We start from the raw sequence: 20,511 nt of genomic DNA on the forward strand, positions 1-20,511 counted from the left end.
AACTAATACAGTGGGAGAACACTGACAAATTTTAAACTGAAAAATTCTTTGCGCAACATCGTAAAAAATTTTTTTTGCATTTCTGAAGAAGGAAAACTCAAAAACGTTTGCAGAGATTTTTTTTTTTTTTTTTACATTTTGCAAGCTTGCAAATCTTATTTTTTTTTTTTTTTTTTCTTTTTTTTGTACGATTTTGAGTTTTCAAACACTTAGTTTCAACCTTTCAGAACTTTATTTTCAGTTTTGAATCATGGCAGGATATTAATCCCATACACTATTTTCGGTTTTGACTTGGACTATGCTCGTAAACCTTGCGCGTGGTACACAAACGAACATGGAACAATACATTTATTAATCTGTGTTAATGTTAGTTAATAAAAAGACAATCGTTCAGTGTTTGTTCTTGTTTTGTTGCTGTTACATGACGTAGCGGTGTCTGATTAGGGCGAGACGTGGGCTGATGACTTAATCATTTCAGAAAATACACGGATTCGCCGTCCAGACGAAAACCCAAGGGCGGCGTTTTCAAATGGGACCCGGTTTCAAAAAACATAGGTTTCACTCTCCCAAAACGCCGGATATCGTGTGGACGAAACGGCTATCCGATAAAAAATTTGTGCGATGGAAAAAAGAAAAATCTCGGAAATGTGTTGTTTCCCTCTCAAACGTGATTGGATTGTGCAGGCACCACTGATTTGGGACACAGCCTATCAGCATTCACATTCAGCTATCCGCCAAAGACTTCATGACATTTGATTGAATTGAAGTATAGTACACACACACACACACACACACACACAGACACACAGAGTTGTCACACATAGATTGTGTGTGTGAGAATGGTGTTATTCAGCTGAAAGTATTTTCTCCTGCCTTTGCCTGTATGTCTGTGAGAGGAAGGGACTTAATACTGTCACTCAAATTAGCTGAATTAAATTTTTACTTCTTTGTACGCTGAAACACAGCTGATTAGCTGATTTTCTTTAATCATTATTATTTTCTCTTCTATGCTGCGTGTATAACACGGTCAGGTTCAGAGGTGTGTCAGAACATTGTTTTTACATCAATCAAATCTATAAACCTAAATCAGCAAAGAAGGCAATATAGCAGAGAAACTCACATGTACACACAATTCTTAGCTGAATTTTCTTTTCTGATATTACACATTAATGTAAGCTGAGCATTTGCTTTGATGTTCTTGAGTATGCGGTGTGTTTAACAGTCAGGTTCAAATGTGGCTGCAAAAATTCCAGATTCCCCGGGAACACACGATAGGTAAAAATGTATGGCCTGAATGCACTGTAAGTCGCTTTGGATAAAAGCGTCTGCTAAATGCATAAATTTTAATTTTAATTTAAAATTTCCATTAAAACTCTAGCAGAGGTTTGTCAGAGCATTGCCATTGTGCCCAAGTGAGATTTTTACTTTCAATTCCTTTTACATTCTCCAAGGTATTAACATTAAAATTTTTCATAACTCAATGTAGGACGTTTCTGTACATAAATGTAAGCACTGTGGCAGTAGTAATGCAATATTTAGAAAATGTACTCTTGATACACAAGTACTTTTAAAAACAAGTACTTCAGTACTTTTACTTAAGTAGACATCTGACTGTAGTACTTTTACTTGTACTTGAGTAAAATTTAGCAAGGGGTATCTGTACTTTTACTCAAGTAATGAAACCGTGTACTCTGTCCGCCTCTGCTGTAGATATTCATAATCAGGGGTGCACATAAGTGGTCTGCAGGTCCGAATGTGCGACCAAAATAAAACATGACAGCGCATTTGCATATCGACATGGTTGACAGCTGTTAGTACACAATTACCATTTTAGATCGACAAACTGTACTGTATAAGATTTCTTTTCATACTGAAAGCATAAATCTAGGCTATCCCATGCCGCACAAAGCAAAACTGTGACATTTATTCACTGACGCTCTTTAATCAGCAGCGGCGCTAAATCCGGAACCGCGTATACTTACTTGCCGGCAACCCGCCAAAATAAAAGCCTGCTGATTTTAAGTTTAAAAATGATGAAAACGCTTTTATTTATTTATTTTTAGATGCTTTTATCCAAAGTGACTTACAATTGAGGAATACATAAAGCAATTCTTCTTAAAGAGGCAAACAAAGAAAATAGTAGTAAATATTAGCATTTTATTTTAAAGCTTAATATAACAATTGTATTTGTATTTAATACTAGGCCTAGCTTTTATTTTTAATAGTATTAACACATTATTATTTAGTTTATTATTTTATTTAAAAAAAACTAAATAAATAAAGTGCAATAATATTATAACTATTATTATTTTTTTTTTATAGTTATATTTAATGGGTCACGGTATATGCAGTGTGAGGACCAAACCAAATCTCCAGGTTCTCTTATGAGAACCAAGCTGAAAACATTATGTGCACCCCGGTTCATAATACTCTGTCTCTATATATACTGTATAATGTATCATTTAAAAACACTCTTTTCACAGATCCATTTAGACATATAATCACATGGATAATCAGCCCATCCTGGTAAATGATTTAGAGCACAGTCTTCCTCTTTTCCCTGAAAGCTGTTTGGCTCTCCAGACGCCCAGAACCTGCATCAACAGATCAGCTTTAGATCTTCAGAGCTGCTTTCTGTGTGATATGATACTGACTGAGACAATCATTTATTACATAATAATCAGTTCAGTTCAGTGATTTCTCACCCAGAGGTGATGTTGCTGCCATCAACCCATTTCCATCTGCCCTCCACTTCAATATCAGTCAGACCAATCCAGAAATATTCAGAACCACCAGAAATGATCTTCACAAAATCCTGAGAAGTCAAACAATAACATGATTTATAAAATGAGCACAGACACATTTCAGCACAGTATGTTTCATTACAAAACTAAACCACAATTATACTCACTCACAAACACACACACACACACACACACACACACTTGTTCCTCTGTGTTGTTGATGATGATCAGATCTGCTGCTCTCTCTCTACAGTATCTTCTGCTCTCAGTCCAGCTCTTCATCTCAGAGGAAATGAAGTAAAGACTGGATTGATGGCACTTCCATCCATCTATAAACACAACCAGATAAGACATGAACTAAACTTTGTTCCACACCAAGCTAAAAGATTATGATAGTTGTAGTTGTAGTGTATATATTATTGTAGTTGTTTATAGTATGCTGTTTATATCTTTATTAATCATTTGTCTCATTGTTGATTGCTAATCTTTTTTCTTGTGTCACTGGATCAGATACTGTAATTATTATAGAACTATTACTTTATTCATAATGCCAAGCAGAAACTAAATGCATTTATTCATGCTCCCCGTCCCAAATACAAATTCTATAATAAGGGATTTTTTGCACCATTGGAGAAATTCAAGTCTGAAAGTTTGCAGTTTTCTTGATTGCTAACACTATAACTCATTCTTTTGGTCCAATTTTTCAAAACATTTACTCAGTTTTCGAAACAAAGACACTTTTCTCAAAACATTTATCACATTTCATGTGTTTTCACACACGTACCAATTGGCTCAATGTTTTCTGCAAAACTCTACGAAAAATGCCCTAATTTTGCACATGTTCCCATTCAGAAAACACAAACACAATATAATTACCTCAAGCATCACAATATAAACTCAGATAGCACACATTTATTTAAAATAACATTTAATGGAAAATACTTTTCTTAATGCTTATTGCTGAACTGTATCTGCACCCCTCGATTTATGTTGTTTACTGTCATACATTGACCTCATTCCCAGAAGGAGGTTTCTGTAACAGTGTTTTGAACTGATCTCACTAGTGTTCTCTTGGCAGTGAAGTACTCTGTGTATTTGACAGGTTTGTGTTTCAGGACAAACTTTGATTAATAGAGAATGTTTTTGACTAAAATAACATCTTAAATTATCTGTTAATATTTATACTCAGTTGACATCCCTAAATTATTTAATTTTTTTTTATAATTTATGTCTTTCAGTTCAAGCACATTTACATTTTTTTTTATTGCTTTTAAAATTAAAACTTTCCCACAATTAGCAAAACCTTACATCCAAGGAGCAAAACACTGGCCTAGATTTGCACAACTGTAAGCACATTGCCAGCTTCACACTTTTTGCAGAACATTACACACAGTGATTTGCAAAACACTAAACACACTTGTGTGCATCTGACACAGAAATTTATCATGATGTCATTTCCTTGCAATTTCAAAGCAAAGGCTTTCAAATGAACACACCCATGCACCAATTGGTTAAACACAGCCACCAGGTGTGCACACACACTGGTGCTTAATTGTAGACACACCAATCAGGTTTAAGCACTATAAGAAGGCAACAGGTAAGTTCACCTGTCTTCAACAAAAATATACGGTGTCAGAGGAAGAGGGAAAGTGCAGGTGAGAGGGGGAATCGGAGAGAACAGGGTGGAGGAAGAGGCCGAGGAATAGGAAGAAGAAGAGGAAGACCTGACTGTAGTATTGTGTACTGCACACATAACCTTTTTACTGTGCGTGTAATTTTACTGTATAGCAGACCTACAGTATATTGAGCTACACAATGTGATATTTTGCTGTATTTCAGAGAGTTTTGCACAGCAGCAAACCAAAGGGACCATCGTCTGGGACAATGTAGCTTTCCATTGTTCTGATCTGGTCCAAAACTGGTTTCATCAATACCACAATTTTCAGTTCAATACCCTTCCTAAACCCCATCGAGGAGTTCTTCTCAGCATGGCAGTGGAAGGTTTATGATCTATGTCCAGATGGCCCTCATTCAAGCTATGGAGGAAGCATGTGATCAAATTGAAGCAGCATCCATACAAGGGTGGATTTGTCACTCCAAAAGATTCTTCCCACGTTGCCTTGCAAATGAAAATATAGCCTGTGATGTTGACGTGGCCTTGTGGCCAGATCCAGCTAGACGGAGAGATGTTTAGGTTTTTATTTTTATTCGGTACTGAACTGTATATGTAATTTGTTACATTATTACTGTAAGCTTACAGTACAATGGTACATTCAGTAATACTGTATGAAAACTGGAAAATGTTTTGTTATGAATGTGTTGTTGAAATGTTCAGTATTGACTGACTTGAGTGCATGAAAAGAAATAAATATTTTCATTAGTCTGCACAATTGTGTCAAATGGTGTTGGTGAATTTATTTTTACACTTTTCTCTGTGTAAATGCTAAAAGTGTTTTGGGTTGAGCACAGGAGTGTTTAACTGATTCAAACAGAATCAGACCATATGATGGTTGTGTTTATGTAGTGACAACAAAATAAGGTTTTTATAAGACATTGTATAGTTTTGACAAAAGTGTTCCATTTTGCAAATTATCTGAGGTGTTGTGTTACTTTGGTGTTGTGTTGTGCTAATTGTGTGAAAGGGTTTGAAAAATGGGGCCCTGTTATCAAAATTGTGCTTAAGCAATAAAAAAAAACTGTAATACAGTTATACAAATGAACATTTCCTTTAAAGACATTTTTTAACAAGTTATTCCTCATTTTTCCTTCTACTTTATCTTCCTTCACTTTATTTTCTTTTGTAATAATAGCCATCACCAATGCATAAAGAAAAAAAAAGTTATAATTAGAACAATAACCAATATGTACATAAACACTTTTTCATATGAAAAATAGAAAAAAGCAACCACATTCATATTAAAGTCTTATAATGACACCTAATTCCTAATAAGTAATTAAAATAATATTATTTAATTAAAAATAATGAATGGATAAGTTAAAAGGGAGGCAGAACTATATAAAGAGGTAAATAGTATATATATTCCATTATTTTATAATATATACTTTGATTTTAAAGGTGCCCTTATGTTTTCAAAATATATACTTTTACTCTTAGTTTCATATGTTATCCTCTCCATAGAGTATACTTTAGAAAGTATTCTTGCCTTCTCCAAAATGTTGTTATTGTTTTAAAAGCTTTAATTCTTAGTATTCTAAATAAATATAACTCATCTTTAATAAGTAGCGTAGGTCCTATACCCAAAACTATATTTTGTATCTTTATTATATTTGATTTCTTAAAAATTTCTTCTATTACCTGAATTACTTCTGTCCAAATTTTTATAATTATTTTACAAGTATAAAATATATGAGTAAAATGCTGCCGTGCAAAGGCAAAAGACCGTAACTTTTATTTTTTTTCGAAAATGAGTTATTGATATTCTTGGGATTTTCAAGACATCCTTTATCACGTGTATAAGTATCTTGAGTCAATTTTGTTGTTTTTCAGAGAAAATAATGGGTTACGGCATTCTGCCTTTGTTTAGCCACACGTCAATATAAAGTTGCAGTGCCGGTGTGGATTTATACGGTGTTCTGCCTTTGTTTTACTGTCCATTAAAGCCTAGCGCAAATTAATTACAGTGTAGACAGACAAAATAGATTGCGATCTACCAAACAACTCCACATAACAAAGCACTGTAAAGACAAGATACCTTGGCAGCAATACGTAATAGTGAATAACCTCTTTTTTTATAATTGTGGGATAACAAATTTATAAAATGTTAAATTTAGGTTCCAATATAATAGTAGACATTTTGAGGTAATAAAGCTGACATATCCAAGAGGATCAAATCAGGAAAATCAAGTGTTTGAGATAATGACCTTTTGTTTTTATGCTCTTCCTGACCATAAACTCAAGGCACAGCTGTGCCTTTGTTTCTATGATAATGTGAAGGTATGGGTGATACTGTCAGGCACCTCTGTATTTAAATGACACTGTTATACTGATGAGATCAATGCTGGGAAAATGCTTTTGTTTGGAATTTTATTGATTTGTTTTGCTTTTTTTTTTTTAAATTTGCTTACCTCTACTGTATGTATCCCTCCCACTTGAATGTATAAACACTCAAAAAGTATCACTGCTTTGGTGAGACTTTTGATGACTGCAGTGCTAAGCAGAGTGTTCTCAATAAAGAATTCTGCTAAAGATTACCCAAGAGTCTCCTGGTCTTCGCTTCTGAGTTTCCAACATAATGCAGATTATCCATCAATCAGGCTGTCACTTCTAGTTGGACGTGTGTGGACTCGAATGCTGAAGCTAACATGATCAGTCATAAAATCAGTAGCCTACTAACAGTTCTCAATTAAATCAATATCCTACCTTTTCTTGTTACCTGATAAAATTAATCCATGGCAATGTACGTCATTGGATATGTTTAATCCACAAGCATTCTGAGCATTATTCCTGCTTGCTGGTGTAATCCACAAATCGTTCTTTTAGGTTAGGCTATTTTATACAAATCAATATAACACCAATTATGCTATGTCTAGCATTCTTGTACGTTACTGAGCATAGTAAATAAATTGGTATCCACGGTAATCCACTCATGTTTATCTTTCAGTCTGCTTTCTAAAGTAAAAAAGTAAAAAAATAACTAAAAAATTTAATGCAGTCAGATTACTATGCAATAACATATGAGACAGCCCATGATCATTAGATTTTATATAGTTGTTACTATAACGAATTTTGTAAATGGTGATCAGCAACCAAATATTGAGAATGTGGAAGTTACTGCCTTGGTGTGACGTCTCACGTTTTGCAGACAATGCAAAGGCAGTGTACATTAACTTCAAAATAGGGGGTAAAAATCAAGTTTAAGCTCACAATTGTTTAATGTAGATAATTTTTCATTACTAAAACATCTAATTGTTAAATTTCCAGTGCCCTACCTATAATTAATTTGGCTGGACAAGTAAAAAACTTTAAAGTAGTTTTTCTCAGTTTCACACTCTAGCGAGTAAGGTATTTTTCCTTTGTAAGGCAGACTGGGCTTTAAGTAGGGGTGCTCCGATCAGGATTTTTGAGGCCGATCACAGAAAGCAGTATCTGCCGATACGCCGATATATTAATTTGCTCAAGCAAGTGGCAAAACATTCAAACAACTTTTCTTACATTATCACAAACTTACCATTGACAGAAATAGTCAGCTCTACTGCCTGTCCTTTTTTAAAATATTTATTACAAGCAATCCTGCCGTTCATGAAGGACTTTGTTTTTCTTCCTATTGCCTTGTTTATCTTATCAGTCTAATGTTTGCAGCGCAGCATTAGACTGTGGAAACAATCTCAACACTGCTGCAGACGCGCTGCCGGACCGCAACCGTGTGTGCAATGTGAACGCTTTCTGTTAACAATTTGTTAATACGTTAACATGAATGCGGAAAAAAATACTCAATGCGTACTGAATGTGGATTGATTTGTGTGTGGCTTGAGTGCTGGGTGTGTGTGTGCATGGGTGAGCGGTCTGTATGAGGGCGAGCGCTGAATGCTTAAATACGGGCAAGAATTAAAAATTATTGCAATTTATAAACTTTAGTGGCGATGTGACACTGCCTCGATTGTGCAAGTGACAATTCCTGTGTCACCTGTGCGGCTCGCTTATAGACAGACGCGATGTGTGGTGATTTGTATTGATTTTTGTATTTTTTAGTGAAGAGAGAGCGCGCGGTGATTCACTCCCGCTGTTTGTGAAGTTACTTCTCACACAAGGTTTTCAAATTACTTTGCTAGTTATTTAATGAAGAAATATAGCATTTAATTTTTTCTCCCGCGCCAGACAGAGACTGAGACGGTGCTGCTCCTCTCACTGCAGGGAATCATCAGCTTGGGATCAGTGTTTTGAGATAGAAAATTGCGTACTTCTTACATTTTCTTTTAAACTTTGTTTTCCAATCTGTGTCTGTTATTTTATTATCTAATTCAATTTCCCATTTTGTTGTAATATTATATAAATCTGTATCCTTCATTTCTTTAAATAAACGCTAACCCAAACCTTAACATCATCAAAAGTATTTGGTTTAAAATCTGGATCTCTTGCTATTTCTCTTAAACAAACCATCTCGCGATCACTAATATTCATTACTTTGCAAATTCTTCTCCAACATTTAAAAGTTTCACCTATACAATAGTAACTAGTATTTACCTTTTTCTTTCTTCCACAAAATATTAATGTACTGATTGCCTCAAGTGAGCCAGTTTCCATACATTTCCACTTTGATCTGTTATCCTCTTGCATCAGCTCAATATTGGCTTAATTTGGTCTGCGTAATAATAGTACTCCAAACCTGGTAACGAAAAACACCCCCGTTCTTTATTATTTTGTAAAACCTCCAGTTTTACTCTTGGTTTCCCCTCATCCCAGATAAATTTTCTAAAAATATTATGCAATTTTTTGAAATTGCTTAGGTGTATATAAATGGGAGATTTTGAAACAGAAATAAAAATCTCAGGAGTATACTCATTTTAATAGTACTTATTTTTTTCAAACAATTTACAGAAATAGGCACATGACCGACCTTCAACGTTGAAATATGGTCTTTGAAATAAGGTCAGTTGTGGTTTCAACGTTGAAACAACGTTGATTCAACGTTGAAAACAACGTTGATTCAACGTTTAAAGCTGAACGGTTGAAAAACTTTCGGCACATGATCAACCTTCAACGTTGAAATATGGTTGAAAAAATGACAGTTGTGGTTTCAACGTTGAAAACAACGTTGATACAACGTTTTAAAGCTGAACGGTTGAAAAACTTCCGGCACCGACCAACCTTCAGCGTTGAAATATGGTTGAAATAAGGTCAGTTGTTTTAACTTTCAAACAACGTTGAAAATGTTTAATGCTAAATGGTTGAAAAAAGGTTAATAAACTTTTAAATTATTTATATTAAATTAATATTATTATTATTATTATTTTAATAGCATTTTACAATATTTTAATCATGATACCTATTCTAAAATCTAAAGGTATATGTTCTCATCATTAACAACAATAAAACTAAATACATTTAGCTCCTTTATCACACTAAAACAATTCCTACTGGTTGTTTTACTTTATTGCTTTGATCATGATTGGTTAATCTGGCTGTCATCCATGAAACTGGACAGTGAATCGTTTCGCGCCTTTCTAAATTTGAAAATATGACCGTTATTATCGTTCTTTCTGTGAGTGAGGCGGCTGACTGTGAGCTGCTGCTAGTTGTAACTGCTCGGTCGGTCCCGAATTATTTTATATTTGCCTGTTAATTTTTTTATTTTGAGCGAATTTGAGTCGTGACATGTCAATGGAGAACAAAAACTGTAATGTGAACACAAGAAGTGTGAGACATGTTCTGCGAGGTCCTGCAAACATACTGGCAAATTGAGGTAAGAAAATCGCTATCTTTATTATCTTTTGAAAATAGTAAAGGTAAGTTATATCGTTACGTTACCAGAGTTTACAAATGGGTAGCTTAAAGGACATGTAACCTGCAGAAGATAAATAAATACCTGTGTGTGTATTTTTGTATTGCTTTATCACAGATTTTCAAGTTAGATGCTCATCTGATGTTGTTGTGTTGCTGGTGAGTTATGTGTTAATGTCCGTCTTTTAGAGATTTTTCCACATTTTTCTGATATGAATCCCATGGATTAGGTGTGTTGTTTATATATTTTTTTATTCTTATAATAGTCTCAAAGTGTTTTCTGAAACATATAATTGCAAATGTCGGTACAATTTAAATGAATTATTGAAAATGAATTTAAAAATAAATTAGGATTGTTTAAAGCAGTGGTTCTCAAAGTGTCAGGCCCCCTGTAGTGGTTACACAGGTTTTTTTTGTTTGTTGTTTTTTACATTTAAGTACAGTATAGTTATGTAACTTTTGTTATAACATTTTAATTTAATCGTTTTTCATTTACCTGTATGTAAGCACAGTTCAGTGTTAATGTTCAAACTGTGTATTCACAATGTTAAAGTGGCTGACAACAATAAATATTCTTATTAGGAATAAAACTGCCTCATTTTTGTACTCCAGAGCTGTAGCTGAATAGTTAGGACTACTACGCTGCTGAAATTTAAGGTTCATTATGGTGGAACTTAGAGAGACAAATATTTTCTGAAGTCGTACTTGGTAAAAAAAAAGTTTGAGAACCACTGGTTTAAAGAAATGGTATAAATGAAATCCTGCTTTTTAAGAACTTTTCAGTAAACCATTTCTTCTTTCCTCTTGTAGAGTCATCAAGGATCCAGCTTATTATTGAAACATTGGTAAGAAATTGTTCAGCTGCTGCATTGCACTGTCACTTCTGGCTTTTTGTGATAGGTTTTGATTTTATTTAGTTTAATAAAAATGTACTTAATTTGATTTTACTTGTTTTACTACACTGTATTTCTAGTGTTCTGATTAAAACAGTGTAACTGTGGGCTCTGAAAACACTACTTGTGAATAATTTGTTAATATTGTAAACTTTCATCTGAATACATTAAATAAGTGTTTAATGAATAGTGTTGTGCGCTTTGTCTCCAACTTCACTTGTTATTGAACTGTAAAGTGAAAATATTGTGTGATTTATTTTGCATTCAGTTTTCAGTTAAATATATTTCACAATATCAAAGTTGATATTTTATGAGGATTTATTTTTGGTGTTTTTGTTCATACAGGACAGTACAGAAAGCACACAAGTGGGAGAGAGTGGAGGGGATGGCATCAGAAAGGACCTAGGGCTGGGACTCTTTCAAGGATCACCTGAAGCACAACCACACTATATGCACGAGGCTGGTGGTTCTAACATTTTAGGTTCCCCTTCGATAGAAATCACATTCCGCGTTCCCTGCGGTAAAAAAAGACACAGTCCGGGGGGGTTCCCGTTAGAAATGCCCCCCCCCCCCTCCTCGGGGTGCCCCCTCTAACGCTGGTTCCTTGGAATTGTCCTAACCTTCCCTGCCCTTACAGCGTCCCTGGTTGCCGGTTCCATTCTCGAACTGTTCAACACATTTTCACTGCACAAATGTACACATCTCTTGTAATGAGACACATTACTAAAACTAGATTTGATAATATGACCGTTATTATCGTTATTAATAAAAGATCAGCTGGTTTCAGTCATAAAGGTACAAGGGTTTACTCTTGCAAGTGCCACACAAAATATGCATTTATATGCAAAAATATGCCAAATTATTTTACAAAAACCTTTAAATATTATTGTATTTGAATTGTTCTTCTACGTGTTTTTTAACAATACATCCATACATACTCTGCAAAATAAAGCTTGGGATTATTTTCATCTGTTTTATACAGTACGTTTCCAAAATAAAACTGCTGTTTTACAATTTTGAGCATGTGGTAGTTTATTGAAGTTGATTGTAAAGCCATTGCTGCCAGTCTTTTGATTTTTAGCCTTTATAATGTACAGTGTTGATCTAAATGCAAACTAGGCTCTAATTGAACATACAGTTGTGTATTTATATATGGTGCAAGATACGACGGTGAAACAACGTCGTGTTATCAACGTTGATTCACTTTTCAAAATCAACACCTAATTCAACGTTAAGCCAACGTCTACAGAACGACCATAATTCACCCATGATGAAGGTAAGACGGTTGAAACGGGCGTCGCGTTTTCAACAGTGAATCAATGTTGTGATTTCAACGGTGAATCAACGTCACAATATCAACGTTGATCCAATTTGCAAAATCGAAAGGTAATTCAACGTTGATTCAACCCTGGTACCTGATGTTGTTTCAACGTTGAATCAACGTTGAAATGCCGGCTGGGACTCATTTTAATAGTACTTATTTTTTCAAACAATCGTTTCTTATAGAAGTTTCTAAAGTATCATAATTGCACTTATATAAATATTCTACATTATTTGGAATTATCACTTCTAAGTACCTTATCTCTGTTTGATTCTATTTAATATCATACTTAATATCATATGCTAAAGCAAGGTCAATACAAGCATTAGCGACATAATCCCAACACAACAGATCAAGTACAGTCCACTTAAAAGTCTGCTTTAGAGCAAGTCACCAGTTAAACTGAAGAAACTTACCTGCAACACCCTTCTGAAGTTCATTGCTTTCTGATTTGAACTGGTCTCTCTCTTCTTTGAGGTTGGTGATCTTAGTTAGTAGCTGTTCTTTCTCTTCTGTGAGGTTCATATTGTTGGTTAGTAGGTTGGTGATCTTAGTTAGTAGCTGTTGTCTCTCTTCTGTGAGGCTGGTGATCTTAGTTAGTAGCTGTTGTCTCTCTTGAGTGAAGGTGGCACACAGTATTATGCGTGCAGTCAGCAGAAGAACACACAGCAGCACAAACACTACTGCAGCTGCTCTGGAGTATCTGATCATCACATCATCACTTCCTGACCATCAACACAAACATGACTTTATTCTCTTTATTTATACATTTAACACAACACACAGCAACTGAAAACATGAAAAACTGAGGCAAATGTTTGGGCTTTTAGATGATTTATCAAATTTGTGCTATGTTTGTGTGATGAAAAATTCTTAATTAACTCAGTACCTGTGAGTTCAGATGACTGGATTCTCGTTGTGTGACTGTCTGTGGTCCTTTTTCCAAATGTTCCTTTTGTAACAAAGTCATTTTCATAGCTATCATTAACGCTTTTCCCATGTTCTCTGTTCATTTTCCCTTTTCTATATTTTTGTTCACTTTCTGACAGTTTCAGGGTCAATAATCTAACACTAGTTTCTCTCCCGTGGTGGACTGTGTTGTGTTCCTCATCTGTGTTTGTGTAACCACTATTTATGCAGAAAGGAACTCAACTCACCGCAGAATGTTGCCAGAAATATTTCAGTTCAATTCAATTCAAGTTTATTTGTATAGCACTTTTTCAAATTACAAATCATTGCAAAGCAGATTTACAGAAAATTATGTTTCTACAATATTTAGTAGTAGCTTATCAGTGGTGACTGTCAGTTAATGTACATATGGCAGAAATGTATGGGATAAAAATCAATTACTCAAAATGATTAATAGATGCACGCACAATTATCCAGTGGTGGGCCGTCAGGGTCAGCAGGGCCTTCTCTGCTTGCCCTATAAAAATAAAATTTTGTAAAAAATGGGTTTATTATTATTATTATTTAGGTATGATTTTCATTTGTGTAATGTCCACAAAATTGCCTACGATTAGTTTCGTTGAGGTTGAACTGGAATATCCTACATAAAAAAAGTCTGCGGTCAGCCCTACAGATAGTGCTTCTTCTCTGCTTGCCCTATAAAAAAATTATTTGTAACGAACATTAGCATCAAAATCATCAGCCAATCAAATTTTGACGTTCCATGACAGCACGCCCTCTGGAACCAGCATCTGCCCAGTGCTTCCCCCAGCCAGGGTTGCCAGGTTTTCTCGACAAAACCTACCAATCGTGTTTCGAGGTGTCCACCATCAAAAATCGCGTTCCAGGAGTAAAATACACGCTTTTGACGAGTATTGAATCATGCACATTGTTATGGAGGTGTATGTGATGGTTGATAATACTGTAGCGTGGTGTGGGGATGTCCAGCTTTTGTACAGTTCTTCTGCTGTAGGCACATCATCATTTTAGAGTGATGTGAATGTTCATAGGGTGGTGTTGTAGCGTGGTGTGGGGATGTCCATCCATGTAGGGAAATGAAACCCCACGGTAGGCTACTGCAATTGTCCATGTTCTGCATAAATTTTATACATGTATCTTACTAACCACAAACAAGTACCTTTCAATTTGAGTCTGTGGAATTCAGGATTAAATGATTGTGGAGTGATTTTTTACAAATACATACATGTTTGTGAATAAAAATATTCTGTTCTGCATTAATATATAATAAATTGCTCATGCAAAAAGGAATCCATGCATATGTGAATCAGGTGACACGCGTGCATTAATTGACGTCTAGTTCGATCCTGGCTAAAGAGATGTGTCTTTAATCTAAATTTAAAGATGACATATCATGAAAACAGGTTTCATGTGCTATAATCAGGTCCCCAGGTGCATCTACCAACCAAGGAAATGTGAAAAAGATTAACCCTGTAACTTTGTTTTGGTAAGCCTTTTTCTGCAAGCTTCTGAAAAAACGAGCGAGTCTGATTTCTCTCCCTTGGTGACGTGGCGAAGGGATCTCATTATAATATTACCACCCCTTAATGTGTCAGTTTCCACCCACGGCACCGTCATTTTAATTATGCAAGCGACAACGATGTACCAGTTATAATGCCATGGCGAAAGTTTGAGCAAACCATGCTAACTGTTTTGTCTTTGTATGCACAGACGAGCACAGAACACTGTTTAGAGTCCCAGTCTCAGAGAGTAGACAAGAGAGCAGTGGATTCATTGATTTATTTACTGTATATTGCTGCTGCCAGACAGATCTATAATAAACATGCAATTTATTTCCCAGCTGTTTACCTTCACAGACATAACCGACTCTTTTTTTGTGTGAATTTTTTTTTAACGTAAACTTGTGTGTGAATAAGAACTAGTTTGAGTACTCACATGTTGTGACAGGCCAACTTGTTTGTGAATGAGAACTTAGTGACAGCTCAGAAAACCGTATATCAGAAGCTTAAACTAATATTGTTTAAAACGCATGATTTCAGCAAGATAAACATGATAATCAGAACCAAAACAGATGTTTTTAGCAGGTGCATGATTTCAGCACGATAAACTATTCTGGAAAAGGGGGGCAGCAGCTAATTTTGCATTTAAATACACAGGCCCAAAAAACAGCGTGTTTCTGCTTCCACTCGAAATAGGCATTTTTCAAAATTATATAATAAATTATCTGTGGAATATTTTTGAGCTGAAAAATTCACAGACACATTCTGGGGACACCAGAGACTTATTATGCCCCTTTTTACAATATGTAATATATATCTCCCTTTAATTTTAATTTCTAAAACTTTTTCTTGTGGCCGATACACACTCACTGGCCACTTTATTAGGTACACCTTGCAAAGTGTGCCAAGAAAATATCCCCCACACCATTACAACACCACCACCAGCCTCAACCGTTGAGACAAGGCAGGATGGATCCATGCTTTCATGTTTTTTACAACCAAATTCTGACCCCTACCATCTGAATGTTGCAGCAGTAATCAAGACTCATCAGACCAGCCCGTTTGGCACCAAACAACCATTCCACGTTCAAAGTCACTTAAAACTTCTTCCCTATTCTGATGCTCGGTTTGAACTTCAGCAAGTCGCGTTATGCCATCATGCTGATAACATGTCTTTGGTCCTTCAGCAATCTTAAATCTTGAACCACTGTAGGGAAAACCACCCCTTACAAAATGCATAATACATGTGGACTTTTCTGAGAATTATGGATGTAAATAAAGCTCTGAAGCCCCAGCTGTTCATTTCGGTGCTTCACATCAAAGCCCCAGCTGTTCATTTCGGTGCTTCCTACCCAGGACCAAATGCCACACACCTCTCTGTTTCTGCACTGTGTACTTATCCAGACAAAAGGGACCATCTGTAATTTGGAAATTTTACATGTTACAAAATGACATATTTACACAATAATATTATTATTACAGGTCAACATAACAGTATTATTCTATGTTCACTCTTCCTCCTGCGCTAAAATTTACTGTATCTAGATGCTGCAAATTTTGTTATGGTCAAACATGATGTGTGAAAAGTGACATGTATTCAAGTAACAGATAAGAGGAAGTGTGCTGAAGGAGTGTTAAGACAGAATGTTGCTTTATATTCAAAATTCTCAGTGTTAAATGAACACCGCTTGGTGTTTATATAAGTCTTTACTCAGAGTGTAAAGAAGTTAATGATATAATGAAGTGCTGATTGAGCATTAGTGATGAACACCTGCTGTTAACAAGCAGAGTTACTGAATGAAAGAGAAACAACTGCGACTGACTTCCAGCCATACAGCCTTAGATGAAATTAACTACATATTAAGTCTCTCAATACCTCAGCAGAGGATGATTAAACAACTCCACAAACTGCTTTACCAGCTTCACTTATTCCTAAACAGTTTGACTTGATTTCTTTTGTATGTCTACAAAAGTTCATATTGTTCAATGCTGAACTCGACTGCAGTCAGTCAGAAGAGACAGTTTTGGTCTCTCTTGCCATCTATCTCAGTGTCACATGCGAGTATGTATTCAGTCATATGTTTTAATAACTTTTGTTAATCAATAAACACGATTTTTTTCCAGTACATCTTCAGATCAGTTTGTTCCAGTAGAAGAATAGGGTAAGTTTTAAACATTACACAATTTAAGTGTTTTGATGATCTATCTTTATGTTGACAGTCATATGAAAAGGGAATCTGCTGTAAAAGAAGAATTTTTCCCACGAAATCTCAAGTGAACCACCAACACCAGGTTTTTGGCAGACCACATCTGCAGTTTCTTCAAAACACACAACCAGAAACACACACCCAGTGGTTTCTTAGCTCACTTCCTTTAGTCACAGTCTCTTCTGAGAAATTTCTCTTCAATAAAGTCTTGCTTTACAAATATCTCACAAATGTACACAATTATTTCACTTAAAAATGTAATTAATAAACAACACATTTCATTCACATGAATATTACACATAAAAGGAAATAATTAGGAAAATAAAAATAACTCATTTTTGAGTTAATCTTTTGTTATTTTCACTTCCATGTTTGGAGTCATTTTTAAACTGCCTCATTGTGATTATTAAAAAATGGTCTCAATCTCACAGCAGTCACTTATATAATGATAAAGATTGAAATCTTTTGAAGAATTCTGTTCGGCTGTTGAGGGACGTGTTTCCATCATTTAGAAAATGCAGCACCTTCACAGCAGAGTACTCCTGCCTGACGAAATTCAGCACAGGCCTGAGATGTTCCCAGTGCCGGCCCGAGCCTTTTGGGGGCCCTAAGCAGAATTTGATTTGGGGGCCCCCACTCCTACCACACGGAGTCACCTGTGCTTGAAGATTATTGACACAAATGTCACGCTATAATGTTACATTATTAATGAATACAGTGAGGTTATGTATTAATACAAAATAAATAATAAAAAATATCTCACGGAACAAGTATATATTATCTTCTTAGCAGGCAATCTTGATGTCTCTTAAAACAACAAGGTATCTTATGATGAAATTAGATATTTCTGACAAGCATTCTGTTATGTCCCATCCCAGTTATTTGTGTAACGGTATGAAAAAGGTACAAACATAAAAGGACAGGAAAGCTAGGTTTGTAATGGACAGCTCTAAAGTACACTTCTGATAAACCGATACGAGGCAACAGGGTTATGAGCATAAATGAGAGCGGTTTATTTACAAGTAAATAAAATAGTTAATCATGCATTTGTCATTAAGTTCTTTACATTGCATCCGAATTTGGGGCCTGTGATCTGTATTTTTTGTAATTTATAATTAAATATTCAGACGCCTTAATGTATATCCTGTGAAAGATCTGCTATTCAGGGACTTATTAGTACCATGTTATAATTTTCCTTTCAATTTCATTTCATTTCATTGCTGTATTTTCTTATGCCTGTTTTTGTCTTATAGATTTGAGTTCTGTACAGCTGCTGTTCAATGCAGAACTGTGAGAAGTGCTTTGCTCCAGTGACGTTGGGGTTAGAGGTGGGGCTTTGTTCTTGCTTTCTTTTTCTAGATAATTCCCTTGATGTCATGCTGCTTTCTCAAGCACTTTCTTCCAAACTGAGAACCACATAACATTTTTAACCTACATTACAATAACCTTTCAAATTGTCACGGATACGAACCCAGTGAGTCCCTCCAGTGGCCAGCAGAGGGCACCATCACCCGAATACTGACACTTACATGCATCCAAACACTCACGTACACTGATACTGACTACATTACCCATAAGCCCCGTACCTTGGACTGATCACCGGCCAGGTGTTCCCTATCAGAGACTGCCATATAAGCCAGACCCTTGCATCACCTCTTTGCGAGGTCTTGTTACTGCCACGGCTAACATTTCTGAGCGTTTTACCCTGTCTTGTTTTTCCCCAGTTGCCTACCTCTGTTGTTTATCGACCAGTGAACGGTTTTGGTTGCTGCCCCCTTTTTACCCTGATTGTTTTTCGGACTGTGATTATTGCTTGTTTACCCCGACTACCACTGCTTGGTATTGACTACGATTCTGATATTCCTGTGACACTGTGTTTGCTGATCCTGACCCTTCGCCTGTACGACTACGAGTGTTCAAATAAAAGCTTGCAAATGGATCCCAAGTCGAGTTATTCTTCGTTACAGAAGACCTCGCCCGGACAAGATCCAGCAGTATATGAACATCTCTGCACCAACCTGGCAGCTCAGGCAAGTCAGATCGCTGCTAATCAGCAACAGTTAAATCGTCTTACCGCCGTCACGGAGGAATTGGTGAAAGCTATTCAGAATCTCCACAGTCCTGTTGTCACAACACCCGCGCCACCAGCGGCCGCCATTACACATGCGGTTCCCACGCCCTCTCAGATTAACCCACGACTGGCGTTTCCTGAGAAATTCGACGGTGACCCTAATAAATGTAAAGGCTTCTTACTTCAATGTTCGCTGTTTGTGGAACAACAACCCATGCTCTATTCCACTGACAACGGTAAGATTGCCTTTGTTTGCTCTTTGTTAAACGGAAGGGCTCTTGACTGGATTACCGCTGTATGGCGCACGGATGGGTCATCTTTCTCCTCCTTCAACGATTTCCTCACACGCTTCCGTGAGGTTTTCGATCATCCCAAGGAGGGAAAGAGCGCGTGGTGAACGCTTGCTAGAGCTCTCTCAAGGGAAATCTTCAGCTGCTGAGTATGCTATGAACTTCCGCACACTGGCAGCACAAACGACCTGGGTGAGTGACACCTTAAAAGTTCTGTTCGGAAAGGTTTAAGTCAAGAATTACAAACTGAACTGGCATGTCGAGATGAGGGGAAAAGTTTGAATGATTTCATCGAACTGACAATAGCAATTGACAATCTGCAACGTTCACGTAAACCCCGTTCTTGTGTCAGCACTGCCATTAAAGCAGTTCAGTCTGTTGAAGACCCTGAACCTATGCAAGTTAATTCCTATCATCTCTCATCTGAAGAAAGGAATCGTCGCTTGGCAAATCGTCTATGTCTGTATTGTGGATCTCCAGGTCATCAACGAGCCAGCTGTCCTTCACGTCCCTCATCTGTCTCGTCCAAATTGGTGAGTGAATCCTTACACTCTCTCCATCCTGTAAACTGTGTGATTGTACCCCTGAAACTAACCATTAACAACGTTCAAGTGACCACATTTGCTTTACTGGATTCTGGAGCGGCTGGGAACTTCATGTCAGCTGAGTTTGCAAGAACAAACAAAGTATCATTAATACCCCTGTGCTAACTCTCTGTCTGTAGCTACCATAGAGATGGTCGTCCCCTGGGAACTGGTATCATCACTCATCTTACTCAAAGTCTATCCATGACAACCGGATTTTACTGCACCAGGAGGTCATTCAGTTCTACGTTCTGCCCACGTCTAATACACCCATAATTCTGGGACTACCATGGCTGAGACTGCACGATCCACTAGTATCATGGAGGGAAGGTCAGATATTAAAGTGGAGCACTAAATGTCAAACAAAATGTCTATCTACCATTTCTCCTCTCCCAGTGCACTCGTTGGTGATTAACGAGGAGTCATCCGAGGTTCCCAATCTACCAGCGGAATATCACGATCTCAAGGCAGCATTCAGCAAAACCCAAGCAAACACATTACCATCTCATCGACCCC

At 36.4% G+C, this 20,511-nt stretch overlaps 1 protein-coding gene across 1 annotated transcript; it reads right to left on the minus strand.

Annotated features, from left to right (window-relative positions):
* Positions 1-2,321: 2,321 nt before the first annotated feature.
* On the minus strand, positions 2,322-13,536 carry LOC109075935 (CD209 antigen-like protein C). The gene is made up of 5 exons (XM_042744913.1): positions 13,307-13,536; positions 12,834-13,142; positions 2,946-3,073; positions 2,706-2,815; positions 2,322-2,594 (listed from the first exon to the last, which is right to left on the minus strand). Exons 1-5 carry the CDS (start codon positions 13,428-13,430, stop codon positions 2,459-2,461), a joined length of 807 nt encoding a protein of 268 aa, XP_042600847.1. The 5' UTR covers positions 13,431-13,536; the 3' UTR covers positions 2,322-2,458.
* Between the last annotated feature and the right edge of the window lie 6,975 nt (positions 13,537-20,511).

This window comes from Cyprinus carpio, chromosome A4 (genome assembly GCF_018340385.1).
Source record: "Cyprinus carpio isolate SPL01 chromosome A4, ASM1834038v1, whole genome shotgun sequence".
In the NCBI taxonomy this organism is placed as follows: domain Eukaryota; kingdom Metazoa; phylum Chordata; class Actinopteri; order Cypriniformes; family Cyprinidae; genus Cyprinus; species Cyprinus carpio.

Excerpts from the sequence above, each read along its gene's own strand:
- LOC109075935 (XM_042744913.1), bottom strand. The coding sequence starts at position 13,430 with ATGAACAGAGAACATGGGAAAAGCGTTAATGATAGCTATGAAAATGAC. Across the intron at positions 13,143-13,306 it reads CCAGTCATCTGAACTCACAG|GAAGTGATGATGTGATGATC; the intron begins GTACTGAGTTAA and ends GTTGATGGTCAG. Across the intron at positions 2,816-2,945 it reads TCAACAACACAGAGGAACAA|GATTTTGTGAAGATCATTTC; the intron begins GTGTGTGTGTGT and ends TTGACTTCTCAG.